The 21,770-nt window shown below is 42.7% G+C and overlaps 1 protein-coding gene across 1 annotated transcript; it reads right to left on the minus strand.

Annotated features, from left to right (window-relative positions):
• Positions 1-9,426: 9,426 nt before the first annotated feature.
• LOC123363274 (ATP-dependent translocase ABCB1-like) lies at positions 9,427-21,208 on the minus strand. The gene is made up of 7 exons (XM_045004141.1): positions 21,199-21,208; positions 20,541-20,731; positions 13,707-13,904; positions 12,624-12,830; positions 11,547-11,693; positions 9,771-10,037; positions 9,427-9,489 (listed from the first exon to the last, which is right to left on the minus strand). Exons 1-6 carry the CDS (start codon positions 21,206-21,208, stop codon positions 9,840-9,842), a joined length of 951 nt encoding a protein of 316 aa, XP_044860076.1. The 3' UTR covers positions 9,427-9,489; positions 9,771-9,839.
• Positions 21,209-21,770: the final 562 nt, after the last annotated feature.

Raw genomic sequence — 21,770 nt, forward strand, 5'->3', positions numbered from 1 at the left:
GAGCCAGAGGGATCTGCGGCAGGAGGGGTGAAGACGCGAGAGGTGAGCCAGCGGCGGGCGGGGGGCTGTGAAGAGGCGAGTGGCCAGGGAGCCAGCAGTGGGTGGGACGGTGAGGAGGTGGGTGGCGAGCCAGTGGCAGGCGGGGGTTCTCGGGGCAGGCATGGGGGTTTCTGGCAGGGGAGTGGGAAGGTGAGTGGCAGATGGGAGGAGGCGAGCAGCGGGTGGGGGACTGAGGAGGGATGCATGCAGCAAGCCAGCGGTTGGCCAGGGGATGAGGAGGGGTGCGATGGCAGGGTCAAGCAGGAGGGTGGGGGTGGGACCTGAGGCAAAGTGGGGGAAGAGCATGGGAAGAGCGGGGGTGGACTGTGGGCGGGACTGACAGCACCCCAATGTGTCCCAATATTTTACTGTTGTGATCTGGTCGCCCCACGGGTACATTCCCAGCCACGTCCCCTGTGGCAGCAGACCAGAGTGGAGTGACTTAAGATCCACTCCCAGGACTCTACCAGCCAAGGAAGAGGAATCCCTCAGTCGCCAGCTTAACTGGCTGTTTCACTAGCACAAAGTGGTCTAAACACGCTGCAGAATTGGGCCCCGAGTTGCTGGAGGCACCGTCGCTATTGCTCTCGGTGCTGGGCCCCCAGCTCCAGGAGTAACTGCTGCTGCTGCGCCCCTGGCTGCTGCACCAGTTGCTGTAGCTGCTGCTGGCTCTCAGCCAGATATTTAATGAGCTTCTCAAACTCCATTTACCCCCCCCTCTTTTTTTTTCTTTTAGGGCTGAAAGACAAACATGGTTTCAGAGCCCAGACCTGGGCAGGGCAGGGCAGCACAGAGGCTCTGGCTCAGACCTGCACTCAGGCTGCTCAGCAAAACAGTCGGGCCTCCTAACTCTAGCGCAGGGCCGACAAGCGCAGGCGTCTTGCGTAAGAGAAGGGGAGATGCCACCCGCGGATTGGGGTAGCAGGAGGGACGCAGGCCCATTCACTCCGCTAGGTCCTGGCTCAGGGCCCTAGCAGTGCCAGAGCGGTCTGCCACTGGTCAGCGGGGATCCTGACTGCAACACACTGACTCACTTCCTGGCAACGTTGCAGCCAGACAGGGGTCGGCTACCTCTGGGCCAACTCTCCCTCAGGGCATACCTGGCTCTGTAGAGGGTCATCCTGGTTGTCGGGGAAGAGGGCCTCTGTCAGGGCTTGCAGCTTCTCCGTGCTCAGGTGTCTAAATGGCCCTGGCCAGTCCTCAGCTCCTTCAGGGTCTGTGGCAGCCTCCCAGTTTGGAAGCTTGCAGGAACGGTCTGGCTCCACCACCAGCTGGGCCTCAACTGAGTTTTCCGGCCCACCTTTTGTACTTCCTGTCCCGCCCACTGACTTCCGGCTGGAGGGTTGAGCGTGGAGTGACTCTGCCCACCAGGGTTCAGTGAGGGGCCCCTCCCCATCTGGGTCTGTGGGTGGCCAATCCTCCTCACTACAGTCGGTCAGTTGAGAGTGATATGTTTTTGTTTTTGTTTTAGGATATAAATGGTGCAAGACTTCCACTTCAGAAAATTCGTTGTAAATCTAATAACAGCTGTTTTTGCAATGTCAAGGACCTCCTAGAGAGACTGAATAATTTTTGAAAAATTAAGAACCTCAGCAAAAAGGAATAGATCTGCAAATTTTGAACAGTGCTTCAGAAGAGCTGCAAAATTAAATCCGGAATTTATCTAGTTCCTTGGAGTTAGTAGCAAGCAATATTCCTGCTTCTGAAAAAATGAAATCATCTGAAAGCAAATGGAAGGAGTTATGTGAGGAAGCTGAAAACATAGCCAAGGAGCCTGAAATTGCCTTTTCCCCTCAGGCAGTAGCAAAAGTTGATCTCAGCACTGCAAACCAGCAAGGCCACAAAGAACAAACAAAATATACTCCAAGCTGGCACAGCTCTTTGTTTCTGGCACACAGGATCAGTTGTCTGCATATAATGTTCTGAAGAGCGGTCAACAAAATATAAAAACCGGTTTCTACTATCCTGTGCTGGATGAATTCTTGCTGAGCTTGGCGGATGATTCACCTCTAACTCTAGTTAGTTGTCTGATTTTTTTACATTTTATACTTCACAACAATCCAAGAGTTTATAGTGGCCTAAGTGGCTCCTGGGCCCTTGCTCAAAGCTGGGCTCCCTCACCTCTACTGAAATCTGAAATGTCACCCTGCAGCAGATTGCCACTTCAGTAAAGATTGCTTAGAATGGAGTTAATAGTGCAAACGCTAACATGGTCTGTAAAGCTGTATTCTAAAATCTGGAATATTGATAAAATACATGTTCTGAAAAAGAACTAATTTGGCAACAGTTAACCACATATGAACAAGAAGACTATACTTCCACTACAGTCAATTCAATTTTTAATCTTTCCGGAATAAAAATCAGTTTTATGTAGGGTGACCAGATGCCCCAATTTTATAGGGACAGTCCTGATTTTTGAGTCTTTTTCTTATAGAGGCTCCTATTACCCACCACCGTCTGCCCCAATTTTTCACATTTGCTATCTGGTCACCCTAGTTTTATTCGGGAATACTACTGCACTTCCAGAATGGAGTAACTATTCCAGAATAAGGTGATTTTTATTCTGGAATGCAGTGTTCATGCAGGGAACTGTTCCGGAATAGCTATTGCAGAACAGCTTATTCCCATCAATTACTCCACGCTGACAAACAAGCCTTCAGGCAAACTGAGTAAGGGCTGTGCAACCAGGTGCTTAATGATCATCCTTGAAATAATAACACATGATGCACTTGCACTTCCCTGTGTGGTGTATGTTTCATATAATATCAATATTTTTATTGTAAATAATGAGTGAACGAGACCATTGACTGTGGTATTTAAAAAAGAAAATAGAAGTGGGTAGAGACCTTAGGAGTCATTCTTGAAAGTTTGGGTTTTTCTTTGAATCAATCAGCCCCCCAAAAATATAGTATGTTGAAAGTCCAAAATAGAAAGAATAAGAGAAGCGTTCACAAAATCTCATTGAAAAATGTCTCAGGACTGTATTATTCTTAGTTATTTTGGATTCTACCTTACACCCAATAAGGGAGGCACAATTGGGACCAAAATACCTATAATCCTTCATTGTTACATATCCAGGTCTATTTCTACTGCAGTGCCCCAGAATTCAACATTCAGAGACATCACAGTTACCAGAACTTCTAAGGCTGCGAGAGAATGGATCCACCTTGCAGGTGCTAAGGTAAGATGAAGGTTTTTAAAAATATTTTTAAAAACCTATTATTTGCATCTGGATATTTTTCTTCATATGTCAAAACATGTTTTAAAAATCTGACACTGGTGTACAGCAGAGAGTAGCAGCTCTAAAAGTGTGGTGACTGTCTATTCGGTGAATGTGATACACTCTACAATTTGCAAGGTGAATTTACATTCGGAGAAGTCACTTGGTTTATTCAGTCAATGCTCCTACAAATTCAAAGAAATTATTACAAATTCCTAAACCTGTTAACCATTTGGGAGCATGGTAACCAGACTCCTGGTGTGGATCTCCCTGCCAGAGGTGAGAAGCCCGTGCTCTCAGCCCCCCACAGTGCCCCTCTTCAGTCGGTGGAAGTGCTCCTGTTGAGAACATGCACCTTTGACAGAAGGAAGGTAGTGTGGACAGCCACCACAGTAATTTCTCCAGCGGCTGTAAGGCCTGGTCTACACTCCGCGTTTATACCAATTTTAGCAGCGTTAAACCAAATTAATCCTGAACCCGTCCACACAACGAAGCCCTTTATATTGATATAAAGGGTTCTTAATACCGATATCTGTAATCCTCTCCGACAAGGGGAGTAGTGCTGAAATCGGTATTGCCATGTTGGATTAGGGTTAATGTGGCCGCAATTCGACGGTATTGGCCTCCGGGCGCTATCCCACAGTGTACCATTGTGACCGCTCTGGACAGCAATCTGAACTCAGATGCACTGGCCAGGTAGACAGGAAAAGCCCTGCAAACTTTTGAATTTCATTTCCTGTTTGCCCAGTGTGGAGCGCCGATCAGCACGGGTGACCATGCAGTCCCAAATCCAAAAAGAGCTCCAGCATTGACCGTACGGGAGATACTGGATCTGATTGCTGTATGGGGAGAAAAATCTGTTCTATCAAAGCTCCATTCCAGAAGATGAAATGCCAAAGCATTTGAAAAAATCTCCATGCTATGATAGACAGAGGCCACAACAGGGACTCAACACAGTGCTGCGTGACAAGCGTAATGGAAAGCCAAAGAATCTAATGGATGCTCATGGAGGCAGGGAGGGGGAACTGAGGACTTGAGCTATCCCACAGTTCCCGCAGTCTACGAAAAGCATTTGCATTCTTGGCTGAGCTCCCAATGCCTGAAGGGTCAAAAACATTGTCGCGGGTGGTTCAGGGTATATGTCGTCAATTTACCCCCCTCCCTCCCCATGAAAGAAAAGGGAAAAAAAATGGTTTCTCACCTTTTTTCAATGTCACCGCATGTCTACTGGATGCTGCTAGTAGATGGGGTGCTGCAGCACTAAACAACAGCATTCCCTCCGCTCCCCTCCCCGATGGCAGACGGTCCAATAGGACTGATAACCATCATCATCATCCCGTGAGTGCTCCTGGCTGGCCTCGTTGAGGTCAGCCGGGGGCACCTGGGCAAAAATGGGAATGACTCCCGGTCATTCCCTTCTTTAAGCTTTGTCTCCTGGAGATTCAGTCCCGGCTGGAATACCATAGCAGCTGGAGGCTGCGCTCCTCTCCCGCTGCCCCCTTTCATGTCTAATGGGAGATTCTGTCCTGCCTGGACTATCATAGCAGACACGTGTCCATACATTCAACTAAACGAAACTGAGTCCTCCCTACAGAAACTAGGACTGTTCATGTGAGAGACAAGTCAAATTTGAACAATGTTAATGTTTAATGTAATATGTCTTTAGTATTCTATAAATACATTAGGAGTAAGAGGAACACACAGAAAAGTGTAGGTCCACTGCTTAGCAGGGAAGGAGAGTTAATAACAGATGACCTCAAGAAGCCTTGAGAAGTTTAATGCCTGTTTTGCTTCAGTCTTCACTAAAAAGGGTAACTGTGACCAGAGGCTTAACATAATTAATATTAACAATCGGGGGAAGGAACACGAGCCAAAATAGTGAAAGAACAGGTTAAAGAATATTTAGAGAGGTCAGATGTATTCAAGTCAGCAGGGCCTGATGAAATTCACCCTAGGATATACTTAAGGGACTAACTGAAGCAATCTAGGAACCCTGAGCAATGTCTTCAAGAACTCATGGACAATGGGTGAGTTCCCAGAGGGCTGGAGAGGGCAAACATAGTACCTAGCTCTAAAAGGGGAACAAAGAGGACCTGGAGAATTACAGATCAGTGACCCTAACTTTGATACCTAGAAAAATACTGGAACAAATTATTTAACAATCACTTTGTAAGCACCTGGAAGATAATAGGGTGTTAAGTAATAGTCTGCATGGATTTGCTAAGAGAACAATCATATCAGGCCAACCTAATTTTCTTTTTTGACAACATTACTGGCCTACTGAATAGGGAGGAAGCAGTAAATATAATTAATCTTGATTATAGTAAGGCTTTTGACACTGTCCCATATGACAGTCTGATAAGCAAACTAGGGAAATGTGGGCTCTGTGACATTACTATAAGGCAGATGCGGAATTGATTGAAAAAAAACTCAAAAAGTAATTATCAATGGTTCACAGTCAAACAGAGGATTTATCTAAAACATGAGAGGATTTATCTGTACTAGGGTCAGTACAATTCAACATTTTAGTTAACAACATGGATAATGGAATGGAGAGTATGCTTATAACATTTGTGAATGACACCAAGCTGAGAAGGGTTGCAAGCACTTTGAAGAACAAGATAAGAATTCAAAACGACCTTGACAAATTGGAGAACTGATCTGAAATCAACAAGATGAAATTCAATAAAGACAAGTGGAAAGTCACTTACAAAGGAAAAATCAAATATACAACTTCACAATGTAAAGGCAGCCATACTACGGAAAAGGGTCTGAGAGTTATAGTGGATCACAAATTGAATATGAGCAAACAATTTCTTTCAGTTAGGAAAAAAAACCACACAGTTTCTTGCAGCCCCAGAGCCCCCATGGAGTCAGCGCCTATGATCGGCTGTGACTACTAGAGACTATGGATGGTTTAGTGACTAGGAACTCTACCTGGGATTTAGAAGACCTAGGTTTAAGTCCCTGCTCTGTTACAGACTTCCTGTGTGATCTTGGGCCAGGCACTTGGCCTCTCTGTGTCACAGGTCCCCACTTATAAAATGCAGATAACAACACCTCCCTACCTCACAGACATTGTGACAATAAACACTGCAGTCTTTACACACTGATATAATAATCTTGGAACAAAGTATGTCTTGTGAGATTTCATTTGAAAGCTAATTAATCCTGATCATTAACATTCTTGTGTGATGTGTGTCTGCAATGTGTATTGAGAGTTATGAATATATGCTGGAATTATGGTTAAAGTGTGTCAGGGGAGTTTACAGCAAGACAGCAGAGGGAGGAGATGGCAGGAAATAGAACAATTTGCATTTCAGCAAACACAATTGAGGGAAGAAAGAGCATGTACCTCCATGTTGCCTTCCTCATAACCTGAACAAACTTCACTTTGAGGGGTAACCTTCAGAAGAATCCATTTTAAAGGTCTGCTGGTGTAGAAACATAGGCGGTGGAACCTCAAGTAATAAGCAATTGAATCAATGGATTGTATACAATATTACTGTATTATAAGAGTGTATAGACTAAGGTCTTTTCTGAAAGCTAATGACACACTAGTGATAATATCATTATGAAATGTATCTATTACCGCTATCTAAGGACATATGGATACTTAATGATGTTATGTTTTAAATTCTGCAGGCAAACAGGGAGAAACAGTTTCCCTCCCATACAGGAGAGGAGGCAACTATTTACCTGTCTCCTGTGTAAATTAAGCATGCTGGAATCAAAACAATGGAAACTCCAGTTACATATAGGGGGATGGGAAGCCCATAGGAAGCAAATAACAACATGAGGTCATCCTGCCTCTTGAAACAAAGTCACTGAACTTTGGAAGATATGGGCATAGAAAGAAGCCTTCTTTGGCATCCATCACTAGACACACAAAGGAACCGAGCTCTTGCAAGCTAAGAAAGAGGGGTCCTTCAACCAAGGGTGGGGAGGGGGTGAAGTCTTTGGAACTGAATATAGATGAGAAACGTGCTTTGGCAAAGATCTTTCAGCCTAAGAAGACAAGGAAAGCCAGCACCTTGTACTTTTGTGGAAGGTCCTGATTGAAGGAAAGTCAGCCATGGCTGGGAAGAAGAATGAGAAACCATCTTGAACAAAGCCTGTAACTTGCTAGATTAAGGTTTAGACTTTTAGAAGCATGTTTTCACTTTGATTTGCTGCTAACCCTTTCTAACTTTATTCCTTTTAGTTGGCATCACTTGACCTATGTCCTATTGTTAATAAAATTTCTTTTATTTTTATTATAAACCAACTCCATTGTGTGTTAACTGGAGTAAGTACACCCTTCCCTTTAAAGTTAATAAGCTGTGATATGCTTTTGGGTCTTTAGAAGAACAAATGGACCTTTTTAATTCTCTGAACTCTCCAGGAGAGGTCTGGATAATAGAGAGCACACCGTTTTGGAAAAATTCGGGACCAGGAGTGTGTTGCGGTGATCTTGCTGGTTGTAACCAAGGCTGCTGGAAGTCTGAGTGGGGCTGTGGGATGGTAGACAGGGTGCTGGGGTCAGAGCTGATGAGTTAGGGTTGCCTAGTGCACAGACACTTCAGGGTGTGACCTGCATGCTTGTAGGCTGGTTGTGAGCATCCCAGGATGGGAACTACAGTAGCAAAACACTATAAGGTACCCAGGGTTGTAGGACACATGGTGACAACCTCTCTCTGGTCAGCATAGCACCCCAGATTCCATCTCAGAGGTGTTGTGAAGATAAATAAATTAAAGTTTGTGAAGCAATCAGGTACTATGGTAATGTGGGTCCTATAAGCATCTTAGACTAGATAGACTATTGTGATTAATAATATAAAATAACTTGCCTCTACAGCTACTTTGTACTTCCCTGTTTGTCTATTTAGTCATCTGGTGTATATTGTCAGACTGCGCTCTCTGGGGCAGGGCGTCTCTGTGTTATTTGTTAGTACAATGGGGCCCTCATCCCTCTCGGAGGTCCATAGTCTTTACCATGATAGAAATAGTAAATAATAACAGGAACCAATGAAATTTTTTCTAGTAGCTCATCGGACTACTGGAGTCTATACATGGCTCATTTGATGGGGTTAATTTGGCATCGGCTCTCCAGTGAGGTAGCAATACTTTTTGGATGGGGAAACTGAAGCACAGAGGTTAATGGATTTTGTGGGCATTACACAACATAGCAGTAGTCCTTTCCTCACCTTCACTCAGCTTTTTTTTTTAAATGTCTCCCTAACATTGACTTCATACGACATGCAGCACAGTTTTTCAGTGTCCTTTTGGTGTGTCAGATACACTGTTCTCGGCTTTTTCAAAACTACCTTATCTTACCAACCACTTCCAGAAATCAAAAGCATTATCTGAATTACTCCCAGATGTTGCCTTGAATATTTATAGGTTCATGTTAAATATTTTCAGCAGGTAAAAAACCCATCCACTAGGAATAGGTGTGTTGAAGGACCCATCTTTCTTAGCTTGCAAGAGCTCGGTTCCCTTGTGTATTTAGTGATGGATGCCAAAGATGGCTTCTGTCTATGCTCATATCTTCCAAAGTTCAATGGGAATGGCAGGAGTATAGTTCAGTGGTTTGAGCATTGGCCTGCTAAACCCACGGTTTTGGGCTCAATCCTTGAGGGGGCCCTTTAGGGATCTGGGGCAAAAATCTGTCTGGGGAATTGGTCCTGCTTTGAGCAGTAGGTTGGACTAGATGACTTCCTGAGGTCCCCTCCAACCCTGATATTCTGTGATTAACCACGAGATCTTGCATGATCTAAAAAATAAAAAGGAGTCATATAAAAAATGGAAACTAGGACAGATTACAAAGGATGAATATAGGCAAACAACACAGGAATGCAGGGGCAAGGTTAGAAAGGCAAAGGGTTTCCAAGAAATCTTTTTGTCAATACATTAGAAGCAAGAGGAAGACCAAGGACAGGGTAGGGCCACTGCTTAGTGAGGAGAGAGAAACAGTAACATGAAACTTAGAAATGGCAGAGATGCTTAATGACTTCTTTGTTTCGGTCTTCACCGAGAAGTCTGAAGGAATGCCTAACATAGTGAATGCTTATGGGAAGGGGGTAGATTTAGAAGATAAAATAAAAAAGAACAATTAACCAACACGCCCCAAAGGATTTTACCAATAGGATTAAGTAACACTAAAGCTGTGAGACAACAAAGAAATTAATGTCTCTGCTCTGTTTTTTACTACGTGTTTTAAACCTGCAGACATCTCAGTAAAGATGCACCTCATTCAAGGGCGGCCCTAGCCATTTCGCCGCCCCAAGCACGGCGGCACACAGCGGGGGGCGCTGTGCCGGTCGCCGGTCCCGCGAGTCTGGTGGACCTCCCGCAGGCGTGCCTGCGGATGCTCCACCGGAGCCGCTGGACCAGCGGACCCTCCACAGGCACGCCTGCGGGAGGTGCACCGGAGCTGCCTGCCGCCCTCCCGGCGACCGGCAGAGCATCCCCCACGGCATGCCGCCCCAAGCATGCGCTTGGTGTGCTGGGGCCTGGAGCCGCCCCTGACCTCATTAATATTATTTATCTGTGGGTTGTGTGTGTATTTATATAAATAGATTAGTTTGTAACATTAATGTTAATGAGAAACTTGTGCATTTACAAGTGCATAGTAATGTCCTTCCTTTGCCAGCAGCTGGCTGTGCGTCCCTTGTTCCACTACTTTTCCATTATGAATCACTGCTATGACATCAGCGTTCTGGACGGTCGTCAAGCGGTGAGCAATAATAATGCAGGTTCGACCCTTCCTGGCATCGTCCAAGGCTTTCTGGATAATCTGCAGACAGATGCAGTGAAAAACTTGCTATTACTTGGAGAATCTTCCCTTTCATAGGTAACACCTTTGCCTTTATAGTTCACATTATCACTTGGGTGTTCCTCACTGGGGTTTAGGAGTCAGGACTTCCCATGCATGAAGGAGGCCTCAAACACAGGGGCCTGATATTACAACCTTTATTTGTGTGAGTAATTCCACTGAAGTCATTGAGACTACTCTCATGAACAAAGGCTAGCAGAATGAGGTCCATAAGGATCTAGTTTGGACCAACACAACTAATTTGCAGAGGTGTAATGAATTGTCTGTGATAGCGGCTACTTACCAAATGTGTGTGTTATATTTGATACTGCATGCTGTCTGTTTCCAACTACACGCCAAATTTAGAGAAACTAACCACCTCTGTCCTCCCCGCCATATGCACTTGTCCAGGTGTTTGTCAGTTAGACATGCACAGTACTTAGATCAGTTTGGAGAAAGCAGACCAGCCAAATACATAGACATGACTCAAACTTGCATGTTCATTGATAGTAACAGCAATGCCAGACACTTCTTGATAGCCATAAAAATCCAAAATTCAGGATATTGACATCTGGCTCACAACTGGATGGTGGTTTGCATGGTGGCATTTTTCACTTCCACTGCATCCCCATCCAAATGAACAGTTTATTCGTCTATGGAGTCTGCCCCCTCTCCTGGAGATGGTGGATGCAGTGAGAAAGCTCAGCCAGCTGAGCAGCAGAGGATAGCTTAATTACTCTCTCTTCCCTTCACAACATCTCCTGAGAGGTAGGAGGTGTTGCTGAAGCCTTTTTTCCAAGCCAGCTGCTCCTACATGTCACCTCTTACCCTCTGAATGCAGATGGATCAAAGGACTGGGAAGCGGACAGAGGCTTCTTCATTGTTCCATTCTGTCCTGACAACCAGCAGTTCTACTGGCAGAGTACATTACAAACCCTCTCGGTTTCTGTAGCAACACCTGTTTCCCCAGACAGAGCAGGAAATAGTGCAGAAAAAGACCCACTTTGCTGCTAGTGCTGCTGGCTGAAGGAAAGAGGAAGGAGCTGGTGACTTGCCTTACAAGGCCTCCTCTAGTAGATCACAGTCAACTGTTTGAAGACACCTGTCTCAAACTCAAAGTTGCTAATTATGAATGGGATTTTCCAAAGTGCTCAGCATTGGTCTAACTGTGAACCCATTAAAAAAAAAGTCCCATTGACTTAATAACTGACTTTGAAGGAACTTAGGCAGGCCAAAAATGAGGAGTTCTGAAAATCCCACTTTGTCTCCAGCCCCAAGTGTTGCTGACTACCATCAGCTCCCAATTTAGACAGCAGGAGTTGAAGGCACTCTACACCTTGCAAAACCAGGCGGTAGACAGAGAGGGAGCTAAGGGTTGTTCTGTGGAACTTTCAAAATTGTATTGTAGATGGAGCGCCTGTGTTCTTGCAGTGAAGAATTCGAACCAGGTATTTTGTGTGTATTACAAATGGTAGAATGCATATTACTAACCTTTTCGCTTTCTGTGTCAAGAGCAGATGTGGCTTCATCTAGAAGCAGAACTGCTGGCTTACGAACTAGAGCACGAGCAATTGCTATTCTTTGTTTCTGACCTCCAGAAAGTTGTGCTCCTTTGTCACCCACTTGGGTATTATACTTCTGTATAAGTAAATATTCATTGTCAAGGAAAGTTAGAAACAGTAAGTTATATTTTAATAGCAGATAATGTACCATATTAAGCATTTCCATTATGAAGGATAAATAATAATGTAATTGTTTTTAATAATAAAATCTTATAACAATTTTAACTGTTTGAATCAAAATGCATATATACAGCTACATATATTGATAAATGCTCTGTAATGAAAATTCATTTCAGCCTTAGAAAAAGACTAATTCCCAAGTGGTGCAACCACTGATGTGTCTAGTCAAAGACACCTGTACTTAAAAATATAGATCTCAAGAGACTTTTATAATTTCAAGGCCCTAGAGACCCACACTCAGGAGGTGAACCTTTAATTCTTACACGTCCAAAACTTTCTTCTCAGTACATTTTCAAAAACTAGGTGGTAATGAAAAAGAAATATTGGGTTTTTTTCAATTTTCAATTGTCTTCAATTCCATGTAACTTTACAGGAAGCCCAATTTCTTTGGGCTTTTCCAAGGTCTTTCTCCATTTTGAGAACTAAGTCCATGGCAAACATGAAGGTTAAAATGTACTTGAAACATTTTACCTTTCAGATAAGACTAAAACTACAGAAAGTTTCAGCCAAAAAAAGGAAAAAGAATTGGCAAAGTTAAGAATTGAATGTCTCTTTTATAGTTGTTATATAACATCACTGTGATAGAGGAAAATAAGAAAACTGGAGCTCAGATTTTGCATTTGAATTAGCTAATTACAACCGCGTATGTGTTAATACCTATTGCAAGTTACATTTTTAAACACCAGCTTCCTATTTTCCTCTTTGAGAACAGTAAACACAAGAAAATAAACGAAAAAGCATATTGTTTTGCATCAATGGGAGTTGCTTAGATAGGTCATTGTGAATATTTACCCCACACTGAGAATGGAAAGACATTTTCTCTTACCTCTGGGAGATTTTCTATGAAGGTGTGAATATTTGCTGCTTTAGCTGCCTCTTCAACTTCCTCCTGACTGACAACCCTACTGTTGTCTCCATACTGGATATTTTCAGCAATGCTGCAGTCAAACAAAATAGGCTCCTGGGACACAATACCCAATTTGGACCTTAACCATTGCAAGTGCAAAGACTTAGTATCTAACCCATCTGCAAACTAGAAACAGAAAAAGAGAAAAATCATTCCCTGCAGAATGCAATACTCCTCCTCAGGTGTACAATGTAAATGTAAAAGACGAATCTGTGAAAATCCTCTGACCTGTGTTAGAGCTGCAGTAAATGTAAAGTGGTCAGTAAACCACTTCTGATCAAATAATAGATCAGATCTTTCATCCAAAATTGAACTGAACCAAAACTCTGAAAATTCAAAAGAAGCTCAGATAACCTTTCCTTCTCAGAATTTTTTTTTTGCACATCTACCCTTCTAGCTTCCATAATAGATGTGGAATTGCCAATCTATAATGAGTTGTGCCCACAGAATTTCCATCTTTACTGATGATGTCAGGTACCAGAGATCTCATGAGAAAGTCTGTTCATGGTCTTCTTAGACCTAGACGGTTGAAGAGCTCCAACAAGAATCCACATCTTTGGGCATTTATTCAAACACCCTTTGACTCACCATCTCTAGGCTATTCTTCTTGGAGCTCCCATCATCATTAATAGGACTTGCATCAAAAGTCTCATCAAGTGATGAATTAGACCTCAAATTGTGTCATGTTAACATGACTAGAGGACTAGTGACAAGGGTTACATTATGGAAAGTATATTCTAATGTCCCCTCCAATATATCAAGTAAATCAATAAAGAGATGCAATCTAGTGATCTAGAGCCAGGATGTGGAGTCAGAAGATCCAAAATTCTACTCCCAGCTCTACCTTAAGCAAGTCCCAAGTCTTCTCTGCTGTACCCGGACCTGTAACAACACTTATCCACCTCAAAGCGGTGTTGTGCGGATGATTTAATGTTTGTAAAATACTTTGAAGAACAGTTTTATAAGCCCTAAGCGTTAACAGCTTCACACATCTCTTCTTACCACTTGTCCTGCCATAGGGTCATAAAATCTCTCCAGCAGCTGAATGGATGTGCTTTTGCCACAACCACTGCTCCCCACCAAGGCTAGCGTCTGGCCTTTATTAACCTTCACGTTGAGTCCTTGCAAAACTTGAACTTCTGGTCTTGTAGGGTATACAAAATGGATGTCCCTGAATTCAATGTTGCCATCAAACTGACTCTGGAAATAGTAGAAAATATAAATGTATATGACAGAAGACCAGTCTATCTTGTACAGAAGCATCAAACACAACTCAGTATGGTCATTTAAATGAAGGCGTTGACAAGTCAGTTGGAAATGGTATGGCATTTTCAAACCCAGAGCATTTTTGTCAATTTATTGTTGCTTAAATATGCAGTGAAATTGGATTGGTATCTTCTGTGTACAGGACCTCCTTGCTGAGTGGTTCTTTTCTGCATCTCTCTCTCTCATTTACGTCATTCCTTTTCAGCCTGGTTTGCAAGGACTATCATTACTTTAGGTAAGTAAACAACCCTAATACCTATCTTTGATGTCATCAATGCATATAATCCAGACACTATCTGTGGGGTTACATCATCCCTATGCTGCCTTGGTGGAAACTTACAGCAGCAGCACATCAAGAACAGAGGAGTTAGATAAAGTTGTTATGAGAAAGTTGAGAGCTAGCCAGAGGGAGGCAGACGCCAGGTGGCCTAGCTGGGATCGGTTTCAAGGTGATAAACAAGTCCATAAATCAGATGAGTTGCATGGGAAATGGGAAATCAGTAAGCAAAGGGCCATGCGTGTGAAAAGCGTGTGTATCGGACAAAGAACCAATCTGCAGCAATGTAATGTTGGTGGGTCTGACGTTTGCTAATATGGAGAAGTCTATATAATATGATGCATTGTACATAATAAACGATTCAGCTTGCAATCATATTGGTTGTTGTGCTTTATCCGGCCCGCTTGTAATGCAACAAATGGTGACCCCGACTTGATGCGATTCGAATAAGTCGGATCGTTCGTCGAGAGTGGAAAAGCGGGGATTACAGCCGGCAGGAGGTACCGTGGAATAGTGGCTCCTGGGCGTCCGAGAGAGGCGCGTTTGAGCGGCTGCGGGTTACAGCCGCTGCAGGAGGTACTGTGGAATAGCGGCTCCTGGGCATCCGAGAGAGGCGCGTTTGAGCTCACAGGTGTTTGAGCTCACAGGAAAACGGCTGGCTAAGATATGAGTACCGCAGTATCAGCTGAAGAAAAGATAACACAGAAGCTTTTATTGCACATCATGAACCGACAGGGGGAAAAGATTTCCCCTGCTGCACTGACTCACTTATTAAGGAAAGAGGGGGAGCTAGGGAGGCTCCTCCTGACCGCCCTTCGGGCACAGGACGAGGAGGTGCTCCGCTGGAAGCGAGCCCTGGACGGGAAGACATTGGAGTGCACGGTGCAGGCAGAGGCTCGTGCCGTGGCCCCGGAGGTCGTTTGGACCTACAAGCAAGTAAGTTGTTTTGGCAGGAATCTGGAGAAGGCGTCCTACGCTGGCTGGTCTGAGCCTGGGACAATGCCGAGAAAACCGTTATGCTTCTCCGGTATGAGCTGCAACAGCTGGGTGTTCTGACACAGGATTCACAGATTAAAAGAAGCCAAGCAGGGAAGGAAAAAGAATAGAATGAGTTAACCGAAGAAATCTTTCTGGCCCCGGTCAAGGACACGCCGCTCAGCTAAGACTTGGTGGACAGCCAAGGAAAAGGGGGGCTTGACTGGGCCCAAAAAGCTAATGAGAGCTGCAAAACGCTGCCAGGCACTAACGGAATGTGTTAGCTGTCTCTTCTCACAGGTATGGAAGAGCTGCCCAAAGATCCTAGCAGCCCTGCCACTCCTTGGAACCAGGAGACTGACTGCCTGGACCCATGATTTTTACTGCAAAAAGACCCCTTTACATTAGGAGAATTTTCCTACTGATGATTGGCCTATTTTTTTTCTAGCTCCATTGTGCTTTTAAATAGCAGGAAAAAAGGACAAGGTGACATACTGGCTAACCTCCCCCTTGTCCGCTGTAGCCCCCATTGTGTTATTGGATTTTTTTTTGAAAGAAGCAAAACCACTATAGGATGATGTCCTGATAATTTCCCCCGTAGAAGCTGAACCACGACGGTGGTGGAAAAGAAGAAAAAACACTTACATTATTGACATTGCCAAAGTCCAGAAATTCCTGACCAAAAGGACATTGAGAACTGACCCTGGTGAAGAAACAAAGAATTGTACACTGGCAGGAAGAAATTTGGGACTCCTGCTGAGAAATGTGGTATTAATTGGATTTTGGGGTTTATTTTACAGGCTGCGCCCTGTGTTCTGGAGAAAAATTTTTTAGCATGTATTGCCCTCCCTAATTGGATTGTAAATGATATTGCCCTTATTTAGTTTTTTATTGTTGGAGCTCCGCTAATCCAAGTACAGGCTGGAGTTGGTGAGTTACATGTCATTTCCGCCATTAGTTTTAGAATCCAAAGGCTACTGGCAGAGATGGTATGGGCTATTACTGAGGCTGAGAAAGCATTGCAGTGGGAGCTAGTATGTTTGAAATCCTGAATGACCAGCGGATGGCCATTCGGAGTGATTTTAAGCACCAGGATGGCCCACTGCCCTTATAGATACATTAGAAGTACCATCTGATCTGGGGTTGTAGAGACATACTTGGACACTGTCTGGGTGGAAGTGTGAATATTTGCAGTGCTCCTCCCCAGCATGTGGACCGGTTAGGGTGGGTGAGGGCTCTCGCATACCGAATCCTGCCGGGTCCATGGGGAGGATGAATGTAGAACTAATTACCCCCTCGTTACTAATTTCAGCTTTCTAGAGCTTAATTGCTTTTTGTTTTTAAAGTTTGAGAAAACTCAGCCAAAAGTTTGTTGAGTATTCTCAAAGGGTGGAGGAGTTGGTGTTACTAGGCATAAATCTAGGTAATTCGGGAGGATGGCTTTGGGCCTGTGTGACCCAAAGTACCTTTATGTAAAGTGCTTTTGTTAGCCTTACCTGATTTTTGTAATTTCTTGTGTTATGTGCTGACTATTGGCAGTTGCAAGGCTGTTTGATACTAGATGTAGCCTATATTAAATGAGATAGGCGGAAAATAGATGCTGTAATTAAAGTTGCATGCATGAGTATGTAGCCCCCACAGTGGGAAAGTACAGATAACTGTTCACAGAAGAATATCAGAAGGTTTGGGGCTAGTTAAAAAGCCCATTCTCCTAGTTAAATTGATAGTGGAACAAGTTGTGCCCAGGATAGCAATGGTTTAGCAAGAGGAAAAAGGATCGGGCCCAGGCGGGCAGGCAATAGACAGAGAACTTGGAGAGGAAAAAAGGATCGGGCCCAGGCGGGCAGGCAATAGACAGAGATTGGAAATCAGGTTGAAAACTTTTGAGGATGTAGTGGAGAGAAAAGGTAGTTAAGCACAAGCATGGGAATTTTAAATATTCAGGAGGATACTTGAAATGGTAATTTCAGTTGAGAAAAGTGGTTGTTGGAGAACAAGGGAGTGATTTAAGGCACAGTGAAATTTAACTCTGTGGTTGCTAGAGGGAACAGCAGTTGAATTTTGTAAAGATGCTAAAGAGAAAAGTTTTTGGTGTTTTTGAAATGTTTGTAAATAAATTTAGGCGAAAGAAATTAGTTTGCAATTGTTTGGTTATGAACAATTTTGTTAAATTAATTAAAGAATGTATATAGTGCTATGTAATTAAAATTGTATTAGGCTTTACGGGCATTGTAAGTGATGATGTTTTCTTTTAGTGTTTAAAACCAGAAGTTAAAAGTAAAGAGCAAGCCAAAAAGCATCTGTATTAATGTTCCCCTGTTTTGCCTAAAATTAACAAGGGTATTTGTATATTTTAAGTAATGATTGATTGCCCAGTAGGGGTAGATTTGTTTTTGTTTTTTAGATAATTAAAGAAAATTAATGCCAGTTGCATAGCATTTTATATACCATGCATTTATTAATAGAGTAAAAATTATGTTTTGTGTTTTATGTTTTGTTTTGTGGTGTTTGTTTTGTGGCCAGAATTGTTGTGTTTAATATTTTTATGAGATGGTCTGATTTGAAATTAAGCTGAAGGGTTAAATTGAAATGCAGATACTGGTTTTATTTAATTTAGAATATAAAGTGTTTGGATATATTAGAAGAAAAATGTGATATGCTAAAGTTTAATGCATTTTCTTAAGTAAGAGAGAAATTGTATTGGCCAATTCTTTTGTTTTAGAATGGTTATTAAAATTTGCATACCAATAGTCTTGGAAAGCAAGGATATGGTTGTAAGAATTTTGAAGGTGTGTGTTGTATGAATTTATTTGATTATTTGTATTTTATATATGCGTTGCTTTAGCAATTGCAGGATAATATGTATAAGCTTACGCGTGATTATAATCCTTTGTGGGATTGGCTTAATGGCCTTGGCTGGCCCACTTGGGTTATTTTTTTCTCCATATAGGAATTTGCGTTGGGAGTTGTTTTTGTTTTTTTATTTGCTTGCCCTGTTTTGTATGCCTTTTGCAATGTAGTTTGGAGAGGTTTATTGGATGTTTTTATAAGAAAAGAGGGGGAGATGTGGGGTTACATCATCCCTATGCTGCCTTGGTGGAAACTTACAGCAGCAGCACATCAAGAACAGAGGAGTTAGATAAAGTTGTTATGAGAAAGTTGAGAGGTAGCCAGAGGGAGGCAGACGCCAGGTGGCCTAGCTGGGATCGGTTTCAAGGTGATAAACAAGTCCATAAATCAGATGAGTTGCATGGGAAATGGGAAATCAGTAAGCAAAGGGCCATGCGTGTGAAAAGCGTGTGTATCGGACAAAGAACCAATCAGCAGCAATGTAATGTTGGTGGGTCTGACGTTTGCTAATATGGAGAAGTCTATATAATATGATGCATTGTACATAATAAATGATTCAGCTTGCAATCATATTGGTTGTTGTGCTTTATCCGGCCCGCTTGTAATGCAACAACTATCATTGTGTGTGGAAAACATAGTTCCTGCCCCTGGGAGTTCACTCTCTAAATAGTGTAAGTTCAACACACAGTACACAGGATGAACATAGTACAAGGTGAACATCAGATCTCAGATTGGGTTAAACATTTTTACTTTCGTGGATTATTCATAGTTTTCAAGGACAACTATGTTTTAAGTGTAGGTTTGAATAGGGAAAGGGTAGCTGATTGGCTCTTTCATGTAGGAAGGGAGCTCCGTGTATAAGACTTGAAGACAAGGGTGAGTGAAGGAGATGTTAGGAGAGACTGTGGGAGCCTCCTCTGATGCCTGGGGGACGGGACAGTTCCAGGACCACAATACCAGCACTGTCAGTACAATGGGCTCTTACAGCACCCAGAGAACTGGACTTCCAAGGTTTAAATTCTTTGGGCCAAATCTTAGCTTCACTGAAGTCAAAGGCAGCTGCTTCACTGGCATCAGGATTTGGCCCAGAGTGGTTTCACTTTCAATTAACCTCTTTCTCTGCAAGAAGATATTTCCCCGGGAGCATTAGCAGTCTGGGCATGTGGAGCTGATTCAGGAAAGTAGTCAAGCACATGTGTGACTTAAAGTTGTGCACATGAGTTACTGGCATGCTTACAGTATGTGCCTGAGTCCTTTTCTGAATCAAGGCTACTATCCAAAAGCTAGAATTTCAAGTTTCTGAAAAGCTGGTTCTGCTTGTAAAAGCATTTATGGAAAGCACTGAGAGACAATATGAAATGTGTTCAGTTTACAAATACAAAGATAGTTTCTAACTGTCAACACTCGACTTTGAGAGACAAGCTGGGTTCTTTCCATCTCAGGTATAATCACCAGGAACAAAAGGTTCTGTACGCCAAATTACATCCTCATTAATACTTGTGCAACCCCTTTGACTTGAATGAGGTTACTCAAATGTTGTATGCAGTGTTGTTATAGCCGTGCTGGTCCTAGGATATTAGAGAGTCAACATGGGTGATTTAATATCTTTTATTGGACCAACTTCTGTTGGTGAGAGAGTGAAGCTTTCGAGCTTATACAGAACTGAAGAAGAGCTCTGTGTAAGCTTGACAGCTTGTCTCTCTCACCAACTGAATTTGGTCCAATGAAAGATATCAACTCACCCACCTTGACTCTCTGTTACACAGATGTAACTGACTGGAACTTAGCAAACAAGTCTGCTGATGATGCACAAGAAGGAACAGAATCTAACTCACTCTCCCCCACAGCTGCCTAGTTTACATAAGTAAAAAGCAGTGAAAACATACTTGTGTTGCTAAAGAAAGCAGTTATAACTCTGGGCTTGTCTTTACTACCAGGAAGATTGATACTGCTGCAATTAATTCAGCAGGTGTTGATAGCAGAGTGCTCTCTGATCAACTCTGGTACTCCACCGGAACGTGAAGAGTAAGGTAAGTTGATGGGAGAGGATCTCCTGTCAACACAGCACAGTGAAGACACAGCGGTAAATCAACCTAAGCTACATAGAACCCAGTTACAATATTCACGTAGCTGGAGTAGAGTAAGTTAGGTCAACTTACCCTGGTAGTGTAGAAAAGGCCTCACAATACACCCAACGGACAGAACCGGTGAATGAAATGTCATTCTTCCAGTCATTTTTCAAAACAGAACTGCACTTAAAAGTATTCTGTTAATTTCTCAAGCAAAAAGGTATTAAATGGTACAGGGCAAATATAAAATTATTTAGTTATTGCTGTTAAATTTTACCCTACTTGTCTGGTCCTGTCTTTTGTGACATTGCAAAAGGCAATTGAACAAGATTAATACAATTAAGGACAATACAGTACCACCAGGTTTGTTAGTTTCAAGGACTTTCTGAATGGCCTTACCAGTTTTGTACCCTCTTCACTATAGCTGTCAATTAATGGTTTCCGATTCAAAAGCTGAAAGATTCGTTGGGCAGAAACTTTAGCTTTGCCGAAATCTGGTGCCAAAGAAGTGGACAGGCCAACATTTGAAACACCAAATAGAACTGAAAAAAGGGCTCTGAAAACCAAACACAAAACATCTTTCAGTTCATCTAAAGAGAGACTTTTTATTATTGTTCAGACATTACAAATATTGTTTTCCTTATTTAAAACAAACAGACCTAACACTATCAATAAATCTGAGAATTGTGACATTTTTAGAACTTTGTCTTAGTAAAATTACACACACAGGATTAGAAACAGATGTTTACAGCTATCAATATTTTTATGGGTGACTAATGGAATGTAATTTCTCCACACAGAAGCATTTCACAAAGCCCGTTGTCTGCAATGAACTATCAGCAGTAAAAGTTTCTCCATAGTAAATAAACTGAGCCAGGCTCCAAACATGCCAACACGCCTGTCTCAAGCTTCCTCTCCCAGAAATAACTCTTCTGCCTGAATTGAACTCCTCACCAGGTTCTAAACTGTTGGACCTCTAGTACTATTGCCTCAGTAACTAGACTATACACAATAACCATGTGTTGAAATCACTGCCTTTGGACTGATGTGTACTCACATAAATACATTTTCAAAGTTTGTATAACAATTAGCAATGAGCCATCCCCCGAATCTGAAGACTGCTGCATAAAGAAAGTAGTTTCCACATAAGGCTATTCCATAGGTAAGTCCATATAGGGGGGCTTTTGTTATAGAGTCCCTGATAAAAGAAAAGATTTATGTTAAAGGAAAAAATTGTCATGAAATGCCAAGAGCAGAGACTGGCTGGGAGAAGGTCAGACCTTTGGATTAGGGGAGGCAAACCCTATACCTCACTCACTCAAATAATAGATAATAATAATTAATAAATCTGCATGCTAGGACCTCCATGAAGGTGCCGCTGGAGAGAACTTATGGCAAATGAGATCCCTTCATCCTAACTAGCTGTTTGTTGGATAGGACCTAATGGTAAAATTACCTTTAATACTCAAAACATTTTAACACTTGAATGCTGGTTTCCAGAATAAATGTTTATGGATGGCCAAAGCAAGCTGACACAAAGCAAATTGATAATTTCGATAAGTCTCTTATGATCTTTGAATGTTTGGACTTTTGGACAATTTGTATAAATGTAGTGGTCACCAGGGAAAA

This window comes from Mauremys mutica, chromosome 2, assembly GCF_020497125.1.
Source record: "Mauremys mutica isolate MM-2020 ecotype Southern chromosome 2, ASM2049712v1, whole genome shotgun sequence".
NCBI classification, from domain to species: Eukaryota; Metazoa; Chordata; order Testudines; family Geoemydidae; genus Mauremys; species Mauremys mutica.

Bases quoted from the DNA above. Each gene is read 5' to 3' on its own strand.
- LOC123363274 (XM_045004141.1), bottom strand. The intron at 13,905-20,540 runs GTAAGGCCATTC...TACTATTTCCAG, and splicing joins GTGAAGAGGGTACAAAACTG to AGTCAGTTTGATGGCAACAT. The intron at 10,038-11,546 runs GTTAGTAATATG...ATCTGTCTGCAG, and splicing joins TTGACACAGAAAGCGAAAAG to ATTATCCAGAAAGCCTTGGA.